This window comes from Solea solea, chromosome 19, assembly GCF_958295425.1.
Source record: "Solea solea chromosome 19, fSolSol10.1, whole genome shotgun sequence".
NCBI lineage: Eukaryota > Metazoa > Chordata > Actinopteri > Pleuronectiformes > Soleidae > Solea > Solea solea.
The window spans coordinates 22,240,797-22,262,699 of record NC_081152.1 but is presented as its reverse complement, the minus strand read 5'-3'; the positions used below and the strand labels follow the sequence as shown (position 1 = coordinate 22,262,699).

The 21,903-nt window shown below is 37.7% G+C and overlaps 3 protein-coding genes across 13 annotated transcripts in view; 2 read left to right on the top strand and 1 right to left on the bottom strand.

Moving 5' to 3' along the window:
• The window catches only part of vav2 (vav 2 guanine nucleotide exchange factor), a 195,318-nt gene extending 192,856 nt beyond the window's left edge, over positions 1–2,462 (top strand). For 6 of the 11 annotated variants that reach the window (XM_058616870.1, XM_058616862.1, XM_058616864.1 and 3 more), the window contains one exon: positions 376–2,461. In XM_058616870.1, coding sequence (XP_058472853.1) covers positions 376–423 — 48 coding nt within the window. In that variant the 3' untranslated portion in view covers positions 424–2,461. Of the gene's footprint in view, positions 1–375 lie in introns of all 11 variants that reach the window. The other 5 variants (XM_058616868.1, XM_058616869.1, XM_058616861.1 and 2 more) reach the window with 1 other exon arrangement.
• Positions 2,463–3,259: 797 nt separating this feature from the next.
• On the bottom strand, positions 3,260–14,378 carry vsig8a (V-set and immunoglobulin domain containing 8a). The gene is made up of 8 exons (XM_058616880.1): positions 14,307–14,378; positions 13,868–13,959; positions 12,996–13,171; positions 9,843–10,038; positions 7,965–8,117; positions 7,286–7,408; positions 4,468–4,609; positions 3,260–3,985 (listed from the first exon to the last, which is right to left on the bottom strand). The coding sequence occupies exons 2-8, from the start codon at positions 13,950–13,952 to the stop codon at positions 3,778–3,780; spliced, it is 1,083 nt and encodes a 360-aa protein (XP_058472863.1). The 5' UTR covers positions 13,953–13,959; positions 14,307–14,378; the 3' UTR covers positions 3,260–3,777.
• A 1,834-nt stretch (positions 14,379–16,212) lies between these two features.
• The window catches only part of si:ch211-127i16.2 (probable flavin-containing monoamine oxidase A), a 32,671-nt gene continuing 26,980 nt past the window's right edge, over positions 16,213–21,903 (top strand). Inside the window, exons 1-3 of the mRNA XM_058618069.1 lie at positions 16,213–16,386; positions 16,473–16,560; positions 17,030–17,210. Of these exons, the coding sequence (XP_058474052.1) occupies positions 16,269–16,386; positions 16,473–16,560; positions 17,030–17,210 (387 nt within the window). The 5' untranslated portion in view covers positions 16,213–16,268. The remainder of the gene's footprint in view (positions 16,387–16,472; positions 16,561–17,029; positions 17,211–21,903) is intronic.

Sequence of the window (21,903 nt, the reverse complement as noted above, 5' to 3'; positions counted from 1 at the left end):
ATGTTCTCTGTTATAATAGTTACTGGACACAAAGAAAACAAGTGTGACAGGATTACAAAAACACATTATTATTATTTTATTATTAATGTCAAGACAATTTTCTTTTACTCTTTCTTTAGAGTGTGTTTTCTGTTTTGACTTGTTCTGAGGTTTATGTATTTATGACAGCACGTTTATTCACTCATAAACTCAGTGGAGCCAGTTTTCCACAGCCAGGATTTTACATGTTAAGACATTTGTTTTGTTTTGTAATTACACATTTCAGGTGCTGCTATGTAAAGGTCTTTACTCTCGAAATATCTGCATTTCCTTTGTGTTTTTACTCAGCAACAGCTGATGAAAGCTGTCATAAATGTGTTATTGTCTGTGTTTCAGATCGGCTGGTTTCCCTCGACGTACGTGGATGAAGAAGGAGTTCAGTAAAACTCAGACCCTTGCTCTGCTGCCTCGTCTTTTTTTCTTTTTTTAAAAAAAAACAACAAAAAATAAAAATCCGGAACAATCTTCTACCTTCTGTTCTCAGAGAAAACTCTGCCCAGGAAAATCACAGCAGGAAGAAAACCAGTTGTTTTCTGTGGAATTCTTTCTAGTCTGTTTCTCTGTCTTCAATTATGCATCAGCGTCGCCTTCCTGCTTTTCTTTGTCTTTCTGTTGATTTAGTGTCAGAGGAAAGAAGAGTTTGCTGTTTGTTTGTTTGACTGAACTGAACACACAGAAGAAGAGGCGCCCCCTGCTGTTGCAGTGAGGTGGTGAAATAATTGTACAGTATAGATAATTTATTGAATAGAGATTATTAACATGATGAATGATTATTGTGGTGAAGTCGATTTTAGCAACAGCAGAAAATCAAAGGAGGAAAAAAAGTGAAATTAGACAAAGGGAAAAAAAAAAAAAAGGAAAGAGAGATGCTCTGTTTTCATGTGGAGACTTTTTGCCTTAGTTGTCATGGTGACGCCTCATGGGCCGACTTTTACTTCTCCACACACACACACATACAGTACGGTGCCTTTGAAGAACGGTCGTTTCTCACTGAACCTCAACATCATCATCGTCGTCGTCGTCTTCATCGTCTTCATCGTCTTCAACGTCCCTCGTTAAAAAAACAAACTAAGAATAAAAACTGTGGACTTTTAAAGGACTGAGAACTCACTGAGGACGACTCACATTCTGAGGCCTGGAAAACAAACTCCGCCCCCTCCTCCTCCTCCTCCTCCCTGGAGACTGGACTGGGGGTTTTTATAGCAACCACCCCACACACACACACACACACACACACACACACACACACACACGCACACACAGGTCACATGACACATGAAGACATTCCACTCCACAAACCTTTGTAATCTTTCATCAGTTTTGTTGTTTGCACAGAATCACAAAGTTATTGACTGATTCTTTTTTTTTTTAGTTGTGAAAACTGGACAATTAGTTTTTTTCTAATTATTATTTGAAGCCAAATTCTGCCACTTTTTAACGTGTGCATGGAGTTTGTTGTTTGTTGTTTGTTTTTTTCCGTATGTTGTGGTTGCCTTATTTTTTTAATATTGTTTTTTTTTTACAGTTGATCAGGTGATGGGATTTTTTTTTCCTGAATATTTTTTTACATGTGTGAAAACCACGTTGGTGCTTGATCAAATCTGAAGGAAGAAGTCAAATAAATCCACAGGATGAGCCTTTAAGTTTGCAGCGCTCAGTGTTTCCGTTTTACTTCCACAATCTTTTTATTGATTATATGAAAATTCACATGTTGACACTTGAATCCTGACTTTTCCTGATTTATTTTCATCTCCTTATATTCTTAAACAGCCTGAACTTTAACCTTCACATATTTTTCTCCTACTCGCAGAAATCTGTTCTAAAAATATTAAACTGGCTGTTTTTAATTCTTCAAAATGTAAAATGTCAACGCGATGATTAAAAAAAAAGAAACAGAAGCAACAAAGTTTAAAATCAATGTTTTCAACCCACTGAGAAGTAAAGTGGAAACACTGAGCTCAGCGTCGACTTCTGTTTCCTCTCGACTGTCGTCATGCGGAACAGGCGGGGGGCGGGCTTTGGGGGGGAGGGGTTTGTAGTCGCTGTGTATGTCGTGGACAAAAACCATCGCATGTCGCTGTTGATAAGTCAACTCCTGTCAGTACATCCTCCAAAAAAGTACTTCATTGTGTACAATTTTTTTTTTGAAAGTATTTCCAAATGAGGTCTATCATGAAATAAATATTTCTCTTTTGTTTTAAAATAGACTGCATTTTTTAAAAAAGTACAAAAAATGATAAAGCTGCAACACTTATAACTTCTTACTTGAGTCGTGATCTACATCCACGGGAAATTTCATCAAAATCCGTTTTGAACTTTTCGAGTTGTGCTCTTTTAGAAAGTATTGGTCATTAAAGCTGTAGTATGTAACTTTTAAAGATAAACAAACATCATTGTTTCACTGTGTTCACTCAGTGTTGATATATATATACATATATATGTATATATGTATACATATCAACACTGAGTGATGTATATATATACATATATGTCTGTCCTCAGGGATGGAGGAGATAAGGACAGGTGGAGCAATGGAGTGCTTGTGTCCCAGCACCTCATCCATGTGGACATACCAGAGCCAAGTGACAGCAGTGGACTCTTGCAATCCTGATTCATCAATAGTCAACAATAACAACAATGAAATACCTTTAAAAAAAAAGTATATTATTAATGCCCATGATAAACCAAATATAATGTAAAACACTGAAGAGACTTATCAAAGTAATATGTACATACTACATACTTTATAATTTTTTTCAGGTTGTCCCACTTCTTTTTTGCCTGTAATAAGGGAGTTATGTCGCCCCCTGCAGGCCCATTCTTTCTAAAATAGTACTATTCAAAGACAATAGACAACAAGGGAAGATGTATCAGTAGTTTGAGCACAGGGGTTTTAAATGACACATGGTGTCAGAGTTAAAATGATCACTATAGGCATAACATGGACCAGTTAAGAGTTTTCTCTCTTTGGTCCCTTCAACATAATAAAAATAATTATGGTATGTTTCTTTTCATACCACCAACTATAATTAGTGTACGTGGCAAAATAAGCCTTATATACACCCGCCACATCTATGTTAAGTTTAACTTAAAACAAAAGTTTAAAAGTTAAGCCGTGATTAAAACGGTGCTTGCAGACAGCGAACAGTCTTGAGAGTTGTGCTTATTAATTAATGACATCATTAGCAGCACGACTTTTAATACAGAAAACACCTTTCATTGGTTTGTCAAACTTACATTTCATAACGAACTAGCTGCTGCCACTCGAAACACTTCCCTCCGCAATCTTGTTTGTATTAGAACAGATTTGCCACTGGCGCGCAAAGAATTATGGGATACGGTCGGCTGAGAAGGATACACCAGACGTATCCTTCCCAAACAAGCTCACGTCGGCCACATACGAAGGAGTCGACGTAGAGCGCCTACGTCGCTGCGCTGTGACGCATTTTGACGAATCCACACACCACACAGGGTCCAGACCTGGACTGGGACACGGCTAACGTCTCAATAAAAAAACATCTGCACAAAGCAAGACGATCCACTCCTCTATGTTGATCAGAGCATTAACGAGAAAAAATAATGGGACAAAAAGAAATCAAGGGACATTTAGAATAGGTACAAATGTGCGATGAATCGTGATTAAATATTTGAATGGTTTGACAGCACTAGTTTAAATAAAGAAGAAAACGTGTTAAACGTCAGTGTGTGACTGAGCTTGAGTCTGTGTGGTCGCTGACGTCACACAGCGTGTCCATATTTACTGTCATATTCCACCGCTGTGCTTTTCTGTGGTGAAAAACCGCCGCTGCTCGTCGACAGAGGACGACGGTGTCCCACGTCTGGCCTGGTCTCTCCCACCTGACTGTACGCCACCTGTGGGTGACGGCTGGCACTGCGGCTCGTGTGGCGACTGACGGGGCGACTTTCAGGAGGCGGAGCATCCTCCCTGTTTGATGGAAGAGAAAAACAGGAAGTTAGAAACAAAACGGTGAAATAAAGAAAAAGTGATGGAGTTTGTGGCTGTGTGTGTGTGTGTGTGTCTGTGTGTGTGTGTGTGCACGTGTGTCTGTGTGTGTGTGTGTGTGTGTGTGTGTGTCTCGTGTGTGCGCGTGCATGTGTGTGTGTGTGTGTGTGTGTGTGTGCATGTGCAGGTGTCTCCACTCTCACAGCCACACTGGGACAAACAGAGAGAGGAAAGTACGATCACAGTGTCGTGGTGTCTGTCCTCGCTCACACTGACACTCACACAGACACTGACACTGTCACTGTCACTGTCACTGTCACTGACACTCACACAGACACAGACACTGACACTGTCACAGACACTGACACTGACACTGACACTCACACAGACACTGTCACTGTCACTGACACTCACACAGACACTGACACTGACACTGTCACTGTCAGTGACGTGATGTTTGATACCTGATGTCATTGGAGAAATCCTTCTCATAGTCAAATCTGTGTCTCAGTTTCCAGAAGAGCAGCCCGATGAAGACCAGCAGGATGATGATGAGGAGCAGAGAACCCACAACTGTGCCGACGATCACTGCTGCTCTGTTTGGAGCTGGAAAATCAGTAAGTGATTATCACACTTTTATTCTCCAGATTATTCATCTTTACCCACAACTCGTCATGATTAATTGTGTTGTCGTGAAAATCATGTATAAGCAGAGAAATATATCCCACTGACGATAAGATATAGTATTCACTACATTTATACATATATATATATGTAAATCTCTCAACTCTGTCTCTGTGAGTTATGGACAGAGGACACAGGACAGAAGATCTACTGTATCAGGTCATAATGTCCACAAAGACAAACTCCAGTGTTCGTGTTTAAATCTGTTCTCAAGCTTAGTCATTACATTCATCACCTGTGAGTTACTGCTTTCTCTTTCATTATAGTTTCCTACTGTTACATATTACACTGTAACTGTTACTCTGACTGTTACTGTGACATGTTACACTGTAACTGTTACTCTGACTGTTACTGTTACTGTTACTCTGACTGTGACATGTTACACTGTTACTGTTACAGTGACTGTTACACTGTTACTCTGACTGACTGTTACTGTTACACTGACTCTGACTGTTACTCTGACTGTTACTCTGACTGTTACACTGACTCTGACTGTTACTCTGACTGTGATTGTTACTGTTACTCTGACTGTGATTGTTACTGTGACATGTTACACTGTTACTCTGACTGTGACTGTTACATGTTACACTGTTACTCTGACTGTGATTGTATCTGTGCCATGTTACACTGTTACTCTGACTGTGACTGTTACTGTGACATGTTACACTGTTACTCTGACTGTGATTGTTACTGTGCCATGTTACACTGTTACTCTGACTGTGACTGTTACTGTGACATGTTACACTGTTACTCTGACTGTGATTGTTACTGTGCCATGTTACACTGTTACTCTGACTGTGACTGTTACTGTTACTCTGACTGTGACTGTTACACTGTTTCTGTTACTCTGACTGTAACTGTTACACTGTCATTGTTTGTAAGTGACTAGCTTATTCGTCATTCATGTTCCTTCGTTTTAACCCCGGAACCTGTATGGCTATCTACTTTGTTTACGTCCCGTCGCTGTAGGCGAATAGCTTATTCGTTATTCACGTTCATTCGCTGTTACCCCGGAACCTGTATGACCGACTCTTTTGTTAACGTTTCGTCACTGTAAGCCCGGGAACACGCTAGTCTGCAGCTGTTCTTTCTCCCGGCTTTCCACATCACCCGTACCTCTGTTCTGGAGTGAGTTAGCACATCACACATCACATTTATTACTTGCTTGTACTTCATGTTCTGTACATAATTAGACTTACCTGCGCTGTATTTGTGTGCCGTTTGTTAAGAGCCCATCAAGCTAGTTGTTGAAGCAGTCATGTGTGAGTTTTGCACCCTTGGTGAGCGGAGTGAGGTGTGTATCTGGTATATTATGTGTGTGTGTAAATAGTAAACAAATTTGTTCTATAAGCCTAATCTAATTACTGTTGTTTATTTTTTTGAAGCACAGTATTTCTGTGTTTTATGGTTTCACTGAATGTACTGTGGAAATGTGATTTGTATAAAATTAATTCTTTCTGTTTATTTTTAGTTTTCACGGTGCTACTAAATAAAGGAAATTCCACCTGTCGAGACTCTCTGCCATTATTATGTACGTGAAGGGCTGCAACATTGTTACAGTGACAGTTACACTGTCACTGTGACAGTTACACTGTTACTCTGACTGTGACATGTTACACTGTAACAGTGACTGTTACTCTGTGACTGTTACTGTGACATGTTACACTGTTACACTGACTGTTACTGTGACATGTTACACTGTTACACTTACTGTTACTGTGACATGTTACACTGTTACACTGACTGTTACTGTGACATGTTACACTGTTACACTGACTGTTACTGTGACTGTTACACTGTTACTGTTACTCTGACTGTTACAGTGACTGTTACATGTTACACTGTTACTCTGACTGTGACATGTTACACTGTTACACTGACTGTTACTGTGACTGTTACACTGTTACTGTTACTCTGACTGTTACAGTGACTGTTACATGTTACACTGTTACTCTGACTGTGACATGTTACACTGTTACTCTGGCTGTTACTTGACATGTTACTGTGACTGTTACACTGTTACTGTTACTCTGACTGTTACAGTGACTGTAACTCTGACTGTGACATGTTACACTGTTACTCTGGCTGTTACTTGACATGTTACTGTGACTGTTACACTGTTACTGTTACTCTGACTGTTACAGTGACTGTTACATGTTACACTGTTACTCTGACTGTGACATGTTACACTGTTACACTGACTGTTACTGTGACTGTTACACTGTTACTGTTACTCTGACTGTTACAGTGACTGTTACATGTTACACTGTTACTCTGACTGTGACATGTTACACTGTTACTCTGGCTGTTACTTGACATGTTACTGTGACTGTTACTGTTACTCTGACTGTTACAGTGACTGTAACTCTGACTGTGACATGTTACACTGTTACTCTGACTGTGACATGTTACACTGTTACTTTGACTGTTACTTGACATGTTACACTGTTACTGGTACACTGTGACGCGTTACTATGACTGTTACACTTCGACTGTGATGGTTACACTGTTACATTGACATGTTACACTGTTATAGTGACTGTTACACTGTTACTGTGACATGTTACACTGTTACTGTGACAGTGTATTTTCACTTACGTGTGTTTGCTCTCAGGTTGATCCTGCAGTGTTCAGCTCCTACAGCGTTGTTCGCCTCACAAACGTAGATTCCTGCCAAACTCTGTGAGTGGTTACTGATTTTCAGCTCCCCGGTCAAGCTGTCTGAGAACACACACACACACACACAGATAAATACATGCAGCAGCAGCAGCAGCAGCAGCATGCTGAGCGTTTTTAAATCATGTCAGTGTGACGTTGTTGTTGTTGTCGGTTTAGATCATGTGACAGTTTGCTGTGAACTAACCATGTGTCTGTTGTTGTCTGTCAGGTTTGTCCTTAAACTGACCAGTGTCAGCTGGACCGGGATTCAAACCGATGACCTTTTTACTGTGAGGCACCAGTGTTTTTATTTTTGTTTCTTTGATGTTCCTGACTAACTCACTCTTTACACATTATTATGAACTTTAATGAATTTTAGCTCATTATTAATGATGATTTTAATGCTGATCAACACAGTTCACAGTAAATGATTCTGATAAATGACCTAAACCTGTGTAAACATTCTTTTAAGACTGACTTCAACTCATTTAGAAAAAAACCTTAGCCCTGACCAGAAACTTAACTGGTTAACCTTAACCTAAGCACAAATCCTGACATGGTCAGTTTTTATGTCAGAAACACACACCACACTGGTGACATCAGCAGAGGTCACACTTACTCTGTGTGGCTGTAGCAGGGATGGCGCCTCCCCCCTCTCTCCTCCATTGGTATTTTAAGGGGGCGGAGCCTGTGGCAGAGTGACAGTGCAGAGCTGCGGCGTGGCCGACCAGCTGCCCCCCCTCCGCCCAACACTTAGGCACAGACGGCTTCACTGAAAGGCAGTGGATCATTTCTTCACATCATGTACAAACACATTCATTCATTCATCAGCACCTGTGTTTCTCCAGCTCCCAGCTGTTGGCGTTTCACTCTTTGATACGTCGATGATTCTTTTAAAAGGTGCTGCTTGTTTCAGTGGAGGTGATTTGATCGATCGATGCAGTATGAGTATGAAACGTAAATGTCAGTTGATCATAAACTCAGTTTAGTGTCAGAGAGGATTTGTTAAACAAGCTCTTGCTTCTTTAAATGATTTCTGTTGTTTTTTAGTCTCAGTGAACCAGGTTTGGTTGTTTGGCTTCTTTACGTTAAGGTTAGATATCAGATATTATTATTGCTCTCATTAAACGAGTGATGTTTAATGTGTTAAATACGCAAATCTGCTGCTTGAAACAATCCATTTGATTCTTTTACATTTCTTACCAAATGCCGTCATGTAAAACACGTCTGTGATGTGACACAGCAGCGACTCCTAGTTTATTTTGAAAGGTGCTCTTTTATTTTGAAAACCCCTTGGCTTTCTGTTGGTTCTGTAGCATGTAGCTCTGTTTTAAGCTAACAACAGTTTATCCCTTTCCGTATTTAAAAAGAACATTTTTTATGTATTTATTTCAGTTTCATAAGAAAGAGTGTCTGACTTTGTAAAGCAAATCTAATCTAATCTTCAGCATAAAGAATAAGAATAAAAAAAAGAACAAAAGTTCCCCAGGAAAAAAAGGAGAGAAGGTTTAGTTCATTTTAATGTTAGTTAGTGTTAAATGTGAAATAAGTATTTACAGCAATTCTAAGAATAAGTTGTAATTGTTTTCACTGTTAGACTTGAGTTTAAACAGGTTCATTTAACATTTACCTTCATACAAAAATGACCTGAACTCACCTGGTTTCACTTATTTAATCTTAATCTGCTTCATTCTATTCTGGGAGTTTAGTTATGCAGCATGACATTAGCATTAATCTGAACCTCATTTTCTACAGATCACCACACAAATACATATCATTTATTCTCTCCATCAGTCCTTTAATAACATAATAACAAGACTTGTATTATTATTATTAAACTTATTTTTAGTGATACTTTGTTGTCATTTTAAAGTCAGAAGCACTTTTTGTGATAGAGAAATAAACTAAGTTAAAGTGGAAATGATGTATTTTACCTACAACTGCTGCTCATTCAGTCTTTTGTCTCGTTGTCTGCTGTAATAAAGAGTTCTCTGTGAGTCTGCTGAACAACGTTCATGAACTACATTAACTCCACCATCAGGAGGTGATTTGCTAAGAAATGATTTATTATAAAGTGCTGTCAAACGATTCAAATATTTAATCGCGATTAATCGCATTAATGTCATAGTTAACATTTGTATCTATTGTAAATGTCCCTTGATTTCTTTGTGTCCCATTCTTTCTTCTCATTTTAATGCTCTTATCAACATAGAAAAGTGGATCTGCTTGCTTTGTGCAGATGTTTTTTTATTGAGACAATATCTCTGTCACCTGCATATTGTGACTTATTCCTCTTATTGTGAGAGCCGCACAATAATAAGAGAGGCTGTGTATCAGCCTGCAGTGTGTGAATAAAGCGAGCTAATCCGAGTTTAAGATGATAAAAAAGAGCACAAAACTCATGAACACTTCACATGAGAAAACAATAACACAGGTGTTGTAGGTGTTTGTTGTAAATAATTCATTCAAACACATGTAACTTGAACTCTGGTCTTACCCAGCACCACCAGTGTCATCTTGCGCGTGTCCACTCCTGGAGATTTCTTCACTTTACACTGGTAGGTGGCGCTGTAAGCAGGCGACAGCGCGGCGATGAAGAGCGAGGCGTCTCCCTGTGAAGGGTCAGCAGCAGCAAAGCTCAGAGTGTTGTGGTTTCCATGGATGTATTTGTTACCACCAGTGAAGGAAATGAGCTGAAATAATGAAAGAGAAAAACACAGGGTGTAAATGTAATGCTTTAAATATTCAATGAGTGGATGATGTCGTAGAGCCTCACGGTAACAAACAGCCAATAATTACCACCAACGCTGCAGAAGCTCTGAGCTTTTCAACCTCTGAACTTTTTAACCTCTTTTAGCTCATTGAATTGAATTTTTACTTTATTTACTGTGTAGCACAGACTCCACACTCCCATCTTTCCAGCAGCTGCCGCCGGTCGTTTCAGCAAACAAGCTCTGATAAATCCAGTGTGCTCTACCTGCTCAGCCACAAAAGGCTAATATCTGCCACTTAAAGGGATAGTTCAGTTTTGAATTGTGCTTGTATGAGGAATTCATGCATCAACCCTAACTTTGCAAGCACAACGACCATGCTGCCATTTCTGTGAACCAGCCCAGGACAAAGGAACTCACTCTCACTGATAACATGACTGAGGAAAACAGGTTTCAGCCACTTAACAAAAGACTCAGCTCATAAAATCTCTGTCACTTTAAGTCTACGATATCTTTAAGACCATGTTCCCGTCTTTATCTCACTGTGAGACGGACTTTTCCAAAAGGAAACTGTGTGTGTAAACCGCTCACTCTCCCACACCAAACCCCATAGAGAAAATCAGTGATTTTAACATCACACACACAGGAGTTGTTGATCCACTGCTGCCTCCATCACTAAGTTCTAGTGTTATTTTGTCTTATTTTGTTGAAAAATCACCAATTTTCTCTATGGGGTTTGGTGTGATAGAGTGAGCGAACGTGAATTTAAGAAGCTGAAAAATGACAGAAAGTAGAAAATATTTACAATTAAGAAGCTGAAAATTGACAGAAAGTAGAAAATATTCACATTTAAGAAGCTGAAAAATGACAGAAAGTAGAAAATATTTACATTGAAGAAGCTGAAAAAAGACAGAAAGTAGAAAATATTCACATTTAAGAAGCTGAAAAAAGACAGAAAGTAGAAAATATTCACATTTAAGAAGCTGAAAAATGACAGAAAGTAGAAAATATTCACAATTAAGAAGCTGAAAAATGACAGAAAGCAGAAAATATTCACATTTAAGAAGCTGAAAAATGACAGAAAGCAGAAAATATTCACATTTAAGAAGCTGAAAAATGACAGAAAGTAGAAAATATTCACAATTAAGAAGCTGAAAAATGACAGAAAGTAGAAAATATTCACAATTAAGAAGCTGAAAAATGACAGAAAGCAGAAAATATTCACATTTAAGAAGCTGAAAAATGACAGAAAGCAGAAAATATTCACATTGAGGAAGCTGAAAAAATGACAGAAAGTAGAAAATATTCACATTTAAGAAGCTGAAAAATGACAGAAAGCAGAAAATATTCACATTTAAGAAGCTGAAAAATGACAGAAAGTAGAAAATATTCACATTTAAGAAGCTGAAAAATGACAGAAAGCAGAGAATATTCACATTTAAGAAGCTGAAAAATGACAGAAAGCAGAAAATATTCACATTTAAGAAGCTGAAAAATGACAGAAAGCAGAAAATATTCACATTGAGGAAGCTGAAAAAATGACAGAAAGTAGAAAATATTCACATTTAAGAAGCTGAAAAATGACAGAAAGTAGAAAATATTCACATTTAAGAAGCTGAAAAATGACAGAAAGCAGAAAATATTCACATTTAAGAAGCTGAAAAATGACAGAAAGCAGAAAATATTCACATTTAAGAAGCTGAAAAATGACAGAAAGCAGAAAATATTCACATTTAAGAAGCTGAAAAATGACAGAAAGCAGAAAATATTCACATTTAAGAAGCTGAACAATGACACAAAATAGAAAATATTCACATTTAAGAAACTGAACAATGACAGAAAGTAGAAAATATTCACATTTAAGAAGCTGAACAATAACAAAAAGTAGAAAATATTCACATTTAAGAAGCTGAAAAATGACAGAAAGTAGAAAATATTCACATTTAAGAAGCTGAAAAATGACAGAAAGTAGAAAATATTCACATTTAAGAAGCTGAACAATGACAGAAAGTAGAAAATATTCACATTTAAGAAGCTGAAAAATGACAGAAAGTAGAAAATATTCACATGTAAGAAGCTGAAAAATGACAGAAAGTAGAAAATATTCACATTTAAGAAGCTGAAAAATGACAGAAAGTAGAAAATATTCACAATTAAGAAGCTGAAAAATGACAGAAAGCAGAAAATATTCACATTTAAGAAGCAGAAAAATTACAGAAAGTAGAAAATATTCACATTTAAGAAGCAGAAAAATTACAGAAAGTAGAAAATATTCACATTTAAGAAGCAGAAAAATTACAGAAAGTAGAAAATATTCACATTTAAGAAGCAGAAAAATTACAGAAAGCAGAAAATATTCACATTTAAGAAGTTGAAAAATGACAGAAAGTAGAAAATATTCACGATTAAGCTGAAAAATGACAGAAAGTAGAAAATATTCACATTTAAGAAGCTGAAAAATGACAGAAAGTAGAAAATATTCACATTTAAGAAGCTGAAAAATGACAGAAAGTAGAAAATATTCACATTTAAGAAGCAGAAAAATTACAGAAAGCAGAAAATATTCACATTTAAGAAGTTGAAAAATGACAGAAAGTAGAAAATATTCACGATTAAGCTGAAAAATGACAGAAAGTAGAAAATATTCACATTTAAGAAGCTGAAAAATGACAGAAAGTAGAAAATATTCACATTTAAGAAGCTGAAAAATGACAGAAAGTAGAAAATATTCACATTTAAGAAGCTGAAAAATGACAGAAAGTAGAAAATATTCACATTTAAGAAGCTGAACAATGACAGAAGGTAGAAAATAGTAGTAGAAAGTATTATTTTCTTGAAATCATCATGGATCAGAAGATGCTGAGCTAAGTAAACTCTTGACTTCACACATTTATTATGTGGTAACTGTATGATTTACGCCGTGTATTTCAGTTTCTTACCATCTCGTCCTTCTGTGTGGTGTCTGGACTGACCACAGACCATTCGATGTCTAGTTCTCCGGTGTCATATGGGCTCGGCTCGTAGCTGCAGCCCAAAGTCACGCTCTCTCCCTTGGCTTTCTGGAGCGTCTGTGGACCCGTGGATGTCACCTGCATTCCTGCGGAGCTTCGGAATTCTTCAGAAAATTCAGATGAGTCGCCAAAACACAAGGTTTTATCAGTCACAAGCGATCAGCGGTGAATGTTCAATATAAAGTGTGACAAACACAAATGTGTAGTTTTATGGCCAGTTTTGTCATGTATTTAAAATATTCTAACTATTGAAATAAAATAGAAAATAGAATTGACCGTATTGAGCTTTTAATTCTGCTGATTTGTGTGAATTCTCTAACACATTTTCTTGAAATCATCATGGATCAGAAGATGCTGAGCTAAGTAAACTCTTGACTTCACAATCGTCACATTTATTACGCGGTAACTATGATTTACGTCGTGTCTTTCAGCTTCTTACCATGTGGTCCTTCTGTGTGGTGTCTGGACTGGATGATTAGTTCTCCGGCTTTGTCATTTATTTAAAATATTATAATTATTGAAACACCTTCATTTTCTCTCTCTCTTCTTTTTATAATATGTTTCTTAGAAAATACAATGTCAGTGTCATGTAAACACGTGTTTGTAGAAAGTCTTTATCAGCCAAAGAAGACAGACAACTCTGTGGGACACGAGGGAGTGGACAATCATCTGGAGACTGATCACCATGGTAACACATGGAAACACACCTCACTCCACTGAGGCCTAAAAGCTCTGCAGTGTTCAGGTGAGAGGAGACACAGTGTGTGTGTGTGTGTGTGTGTGTGTGTGTGTGTTCTTACCTGAGCTCAGCAGAGTCACAGTGTGTAACAAGAGTCCAGGAAACCAGAACAGGCAGCAGCAGCGACGGCAGCTCGGTCCGGACATCGTTGTCCTGTTCGTGTATGAACGCAGTCACACAACGACACACAAATACTCTTAAAACAAGTCACACACCTGTGTCACTTTGACACTGAAAGGGTTAAATGAACTCAACTCAACGCTTTAAGTGAAACTTCAGCTTTAAAACAGTTAAAGACACGACAATAATGTTCATTTTTGACTTTTACTTAAATACAACATTTATAAATCATCTATAAATCATTCAAATGAAAACATGAAAGTGGTCCAATGTGGATGCATTTACACTGAGTTTGTTCTATTTTCGACACGAGCCCAGTTTTTAAAAAGGCAACACATTAACAACAAAGTCCATTCTCAGGCTGTTTATGTTCACGTTACCTGAAGTAGACGCCGCTTCCAAACGTGTGGAGACAGAATAAAGAGATCCAGTGACAGGGAAATGTCTGCTGCAACAAGCTCCTCCTCCTCTCATCATCATCATCATCATCATCATCACAAAGCACCTGGTTGGACGACACGCCTCCACCTGTTCTTCCTGTTTCACCTGAAGGTTTCTGTTTCACTGAAATCTTTACAACTCAATCAAACATAAAACAAGATTAAATGTAAAGGTAACACTTCAGATTAGGGAACACATATTCAGCATTAGTTAGTTGCTTATTAGCATGCACATTAGCAACATATTGGCTCTTAATGAGTCATTATTAAGTATTGATTAATGCCTTATTCTGCATAACCAGAAAGTCATTAACTAAGAGTTTTCCCTCAATAACCTCGGAATTGTTGCTGATTAGTCGTAAATAAGGATCTCAACATGCTTTGATTAGTATGGACTTTATAAGGAGGTACAACAACTAATCTAAAGTCTTACCAAATGTAAATATTGTGGCTAAAACAAAAGCAGATGAATTCATTCATTTAGTCATTACAGTCATTCATGCTTAACCTTTACCTTTCACTCTTCATACAAAGTGCATACACGTTCAGTATAATCTGACTTTAATATCCCATCAGGCCTGAAATCTGTCACGTGAGAGAAACACGCAGACGACACCGCAGCGCTGCAGCTCTTATTTCTCCAGCTGCAGACGACAAAGAGACGACGACACCGGGTCTCAAGTGACAGGAAACTGGTTGTTCAGCCCAAAAACACAATCCATCAAGGCTTTGTATATATTATCAGGATTTATGAAGGAGGAGTTTTATCAGGGAGTCACATCTACAGCAACACACCCACCACAAGGTGAGTGATCTCTATCTGCACTTCTATCAAAATATCAAACACTTGTTTTGAATCCCAACGTGGGTTTGATATGTATATGTACATATATATGTACATATACATATATGTATGTATATACGTATATATATACTGTATATCTATATATATGTATATATACATATATAGATATGTATATATACATATCTATATATGTATATATACATATCTATATATGTATATATACATATATATATATGTATATATACATATATCTATATATGTATATATACATATCTATATATGTATATATACATATCTATATATGTATATATTTTTTTATTTCAAATATGAAAGCACACTTTCATATTTGAAATAAAAAAATATCAAGCAGCCTACAGGAAAAATGATCCTCCTCTCCGACTCCTCCACAATCAATGATATAAACAAAAAAGTGCAAAAGACTTTTTACTGAAATAAAAAAATAAAAATGAAACTTAACCACGTGAAAGTGTTTTACAAGAAGAAAGTCGAGTATCTCATTATAATGAGTTTAAAGTGTTTCCTGTTAAATACTTTGTATTGAAACCGAGCTCGATGATCACATTACAGTCTTTCCATTCACCCATTCACACCCAGCGGCTTTTTCCCTTCACACATCGTTCACAGTCATGCACTCTTTTCAGGACTCTGCACCAACTAAACCAGGTCTTATCACTAACATTAACCATAACCAGTTAATGACTAACCTGAACCTTAACCGTAGTCCTTAACTTAACTTGTCCGGTCCAGTTTTGGTCTCCATGAGAACGACTGGTCCTGACAAGTTTTACAAATGTAGTTAATGTTCAATTCAAAGAACGAGTGAATTATCATTTAAACGTTTCATCACAAAGACACAAAACTTTACTTCAAACTGTTGAAAAATCAAACGCTTCCTCTCAGAATTTGCACAAGTGATTCTCTGCCAAAGAGGTCACAGCTCCAAAGTGCACTGTTATGAAAGCATGAAAGGCGTCCACACTCTGTTAGATAACCTGATTGATACGGAGAAGAAGGGGAAGAGAATATACAAGTAGGCTTTTCTGTTTCCCACAGAAAAAACAAGCCAGCGCTGGAGGATGACTGCAGAAATCTGGGACGTGATTATTGTTGGCGCAGGACTCTCTGGACTCACTGCCGCTCATTTGCTCAGGAAGCGAGATGCCACGCTGAGAATCCTGATCCTGGAAGGAAAAGGTTTGAATGGAGTTTGTGTCAAAAATACTGAATCATTGTTTTTCTGTCCTCAGTCTGAACTGAACCTGAGTGTGTTTGTGCTGCAGATCGTGTCGGAGGTCGAACTCTGTCCATGGAAATACCTGCAGCCGCTGGTGTCGACTGCTGGGACTTTGGAGGACAGTGGGTAGGAAGGTAAACTTTACAATATTATTATTATCATCATCATCATCATTATTATTATCATTATTATTATTAATGTTACAAATGTTGTTGTTTGCAACAGTAACAACTTACCAGCAACATTTTATTGATGTTCATTCATTCATTCATTCATTCATTCATACTGCGTTGTCCTCCACATAGAGACAGAGAACCATTCAGTCTCACTCTCACACCTACAGTCAGTTCCGAGTGTCCAGTTTGTCTAATCCTCTAATCTGCACGTGTTTGGACTGTGGGAGGAGACACACACACACACACACACACACACACACACACACACACACACACACACGCACGCACATGCACACACACACATACATCAAGTAAATAAACACAGTTTGTGAGTTATGAGGCAAAAGAGCTAAAATCTGTGTGATTTCTGGTTATTGTTCAGTTTCTTAGGTCCAACAACAACAGAAATCCCATGTTTTTCTTTCAGCACTCAAACTCACATCATGGAGCTGATAAAAGAACTTGGCGTGGAAACGTACGCACAGTTCAGTCGTGGAAAGAAGGTGTTTCATGTGGGCGGAGCCACAGCCAGAGTTCGCACGTACACGAGCAACATTCCCACTTTATCACCACTCACTCTGTTTGATCTCACTCAGCTACTGTGGAAGGTGAGGAAACAATCACACGTTTTTATAAAAGCTGCAAAAATATAGATCAACACATTTATATTACCGTTATTTCTTTTGATAAATGTCGCGACTGAGAGACTTTAAAAAAAAACATTTATAACACTTTAATTCCCTGTTTTTCAAACTCAATCACACGATATACAACATGATGACCACAGGCATTTTATGTCCTGAAGGTGAAGAATGGAACTATTTGTTTTAGACGTTGAATTAAAGATAAGTTCACTAAATATTTGGCAAAATGAGTTCCATTTAAAAAAAGGGTTTATCAAACATACTGTCTTTGGATTTAGATATTTCATGTGGCGCTCATGTACTAATATATGAACCGAAGACAGAAGCTTATGTTTCAACTTTTTTTTTTGTAAATTTTATTTACATTTACAAACGTACAAGACACAAGATAAACAACATGAGGTTTTGAGGTGGGAGACATGTTCAGAATTCCATAAAAGCTATGTTGTTTTGGAAGAAGCTCAAAATGTGGAAACGACTGCCTGACAAAGTTCCTAATTTGGAGACATCTAAACAGGTGGGTTAGATAGATAGATTGTCGAGATAGGTGAATTTAGGAAGTATAGTCATTTTGATAATATGAATCCGTCCATCAGCGATAATGATAGAAGCTTCCATTTGTTTCTCTTGCTTTTCAGTTTTTCATACACAATTGTAGGAGATAGATAAAGGCACTGCACCAACATGGACAAATATGCAAACATGGCAGTGAACAATTTCTTTTTATGATTAACATTTTTTATGTTAATCCCACCCCCCCCATCCAAGCCACCACCATCCATGCAAATTCCTTTCCTGGTTATTAACACAACCACTGTGCTCCTTCCTGTTTATCTATTACAGATACATCCACTACATTAGTGTATACAAAACATAAAATATCTAAAACAAAATTAGACACAAAATAAGACTACAAACCAAATCAATACCACAAATAAAATAAGTGCTCCATTAAAGAGACAATTCACCAACCAAAAAAAAAACAAATAAATAAAAATTAAAAAAGAAATAATAAATAATAAAAAAATACATATATACACAAACATACATATATACAGACATACACATATAAACATACGCACATCCATCCATAAATAAATAAAAAATATATAAACATAATAATAATAATAATAACAATAGCAACAATAGCAACAATACCAATAATAAAAATAGAAAAAAAAATCATAAAATATATAAGCACTAATAGCTTAATAAAATACAAACCAAGGTAAGCAGCACTGTTCTGTAACAACAAAAACAAAACAAAAAAACAACAACTTGCATCTCTCCACCATATAACCCCTTCCAGGAGCCCTTTAAAATGTTAGTATTTGCCCCACTTTGCTTCATATAGATCCATTCTACCCAGTTGTTTATACAACATTTTTTCAAATGCTGCAACTCGAGCCAACTCCACAGCCCACTCTTGAAGGGAAGGGACCCCCTCCGTCTTCCATCTCCTGACAAGTATTTGTCTACCAATCATAATACTGGTTTGGATATAACTTTTGATATGTTCATTCCTGTCCTGTCAGAACTGAACGACCACCCAAAATAAATAACCTAGGGCTGAATGGCACTTGTATATCTGTAATCTCACACACATTATCATAGATATTGATCCAATATTGTTGGACCTTATCACATGACCATAAAACATGAACTAAATTACCTTCCTCAGATTTGCAACGCCAACAGCTTGATGTGGGTAATAATCCCAATCTAAATAATCTGGAGGGAGTCCAATAAAAACGATGTATAATTTTGAATTGGATAAGACGTACTCTTGCATCCCTTGAGTCTACTTTAACACTTTTACAAATTCTGTTCCAATCTTCATCATTAATGTCAAATTCGAGACCCTTTCCCATGTCCTCTGGAGAGCTGAGATAGGCCTGTCACCAAGAGTCTGAATCATCATAGGGTAATAGGTCGCTGCCTCATGCCCCTTTCCATACCCCTTAATAATTTTATCTAGGAATTCTGCGTCTTGGGGAACCAATGCAACCGACCCAAAAAACCCCACCAACATATGGCGAAGTTGCAAGTATCTAAAAAAGTGAGATGTAGGAATACTGAACTGTCGCACCAGATCCCCAAAGGACTTCAAGGAACCATCACAATACAGATCCCCCAATGTGATCACACCATTCTCCCGCCATACCTTCCAATAAATGGAAAATTTACCTATCTGTAATTTAGGATTTAACCAGATACTCAAAGAGACATTCAGAAAGGGATCAAATTTAAATATTCCAGCAACCCTAGTCCAAATTAATGTAAGATGAGAGATTATTGGATGTGTTTTAGCTTTTTTACTTAATTTAGTAGACAAGACTTACAAAGGCGATAGAGGGGCCATCACAGCTTGTTCCATACAGTACCATGGGGGGGCTCTTTCAGGAGGGAGAGACCAATGGGCCAGGTGCCTTAAATTAAAAGCATAGTAGTAAAACAACACAAACAACAACACACAACAAAACAACTCTGGCAGTCCTAAGCCTCCTGTGTCAGCTTGTCTTTGTAACTTGCTGTGGTTCAAACGGGGGGCGTTTACCATTCCAAATAAATATCTTGGATATCCTATCAAACCTTTTAAAATAACAATGAGGAATTGCTAAGGGGAGGGAGTGGATAAGGTAATTCATTTTGGGAACACAGTTCATTTTCAAAACATTAACTTTACCTGCCAAAGACAAATTAAGTGTTGCCCATCTCTCAACATCACAAGATATTTTTTGCAATAACGGGTCAAAATTGACTTTAATCAAATCTTTCAGCTGTCTAGGAAAACGGATACCCAAATACAAAATCCCTTGCCGAGGCCACTGAAGCCCTGCCTGGTTCCTCAACCCAACCTAAAATAATCTGAGACAAGCCCATTAGTCTGCACTGCTGCTTCTGGGCAATTATATAGCCCACAAATCCATTTCATAAAGGTAGCACCAAATCTAAACTCTTCCAAAATTTTGAATAGATACCCCCAATCCACCATGTCAAACGCCTTTTCAGCGTCCAAAGAGATTGCTGCCACTGGGGAATGGGCGTCAGCCATCGACCACATAACATCAATAAGGCATCTAATATTATCTGAGGAGCTGCGACCGCGAATGAATCCCACTTGATCAGTGTGGATCAATGATGTAATTACACTGTTTAGTCTGTTTGCTAAAATTTTCAAAAGTATCTTAACATCTATTTGCATTAATGAGATAGGACGGTAATTATTGCATTGAACCAAATCCTTACCCTTCTTAGGAACTAGACTAATAAGGGCCTGTCTCAGAGTTGGTGGAAATCTGCCCCCCTCCAGCGCCTCCTTATACACCTCCAGTAAGGGTGAAGCTAGCTCTGTCACAAAGCTCTTAAAAAATTCCCCAGTAAAGCCGTCGGGCCCAGGTGCTTTACTTGAAGGTAAAGCCCCAATCACCTCTTTAATCTCTTCAACAGTAATATCCAAATCCAGAAAATCCCTCTGTTCATCTGTCAATTTTGGAAGTCCTAATGGTTCCACAAACTTATGAATTCCTTCCTCAGTAGAGGTAGATGTTGAACTATAGAGACTACTATAAAATTCTTTAAAGGCCTGGTTAATATCTACAGCTGCAGTAAGCAGGTCCCCAGCCGTCGCCCTAACAGCAGGGATAGTGGAAGCCAACTCCCTCTGCTTTATACTATTGGCAAGCAACTTTCCTGCCTTGTCTCCAGACTCAAAATATGTTTGTCTAGCCCGAAATAAATTAAATTCAACCTTTTGAGATATTATGTTATTATACTGATATTTTAACTTTGTCAATTTCCTCATACCTTCTTGTGTCATCCGTTGCTTCAACTCTGTTTCAGTCCGTTTAATGATGCTTTCCAATTCTAGCAACTCCCGTGCTTTGATTTTCTTATGGTATGATGTGTGTTGGATAATACGTCCCCTGATCACAGCCTTTAAGGCCTCCCACGCGACACCTGCAGATGATACAGATTGCCAATGAATCTCCAAATAATTATTTATTTCTGTTCTTATCCACCCTACATTTACTGGAATATGCGCTGGAGAGTCGATGCGAACTTGGCGAAGTTTTCCTGGCCGAATATTTTTGGAATTATCCCACTGACGAATAGTTCGGTAAAGTTAGAAAGACATTGACAGATTCAGACTTTCCGGTTCAATAACATGTAAACGAAACGTTCTATAAACATAAGCGTGGTCTCTTCCCAATCAGAATTGTGTACTTAATGAGCTACAGTAACATTTTCATCCAAGTGACCTGAATTCCGCGCTGGAAGAATAACATGTGTCTCTATGTGTGTGAGGCGAATGCCCAGGGACCGTCTTGCAAAGTGCTGAAAACACGAGCTCGACAAAAAAAATCAATACGTTCACTGCTCTTAACTGTAGGGTTACAGAAACCACCTCGGACAAAGACACTACACCTATTATTTTGGACAAAAAATGCTTTTAAACAATTTTGGTATATAATCATTTCCAATAACTTTTCTACTGTACATTGTACAGTCACCAAAATCATCTCATACAAAGATGACCTTCCCATGGTCATACTACAACTCTTATTTTGGACAAAATAATCTTCCCCCTCTGGGATACCAACGATGCGTTTATTCTTTAGCTTAGTGTAACCGAGCGTCCTCAGAGGTCGTCAGG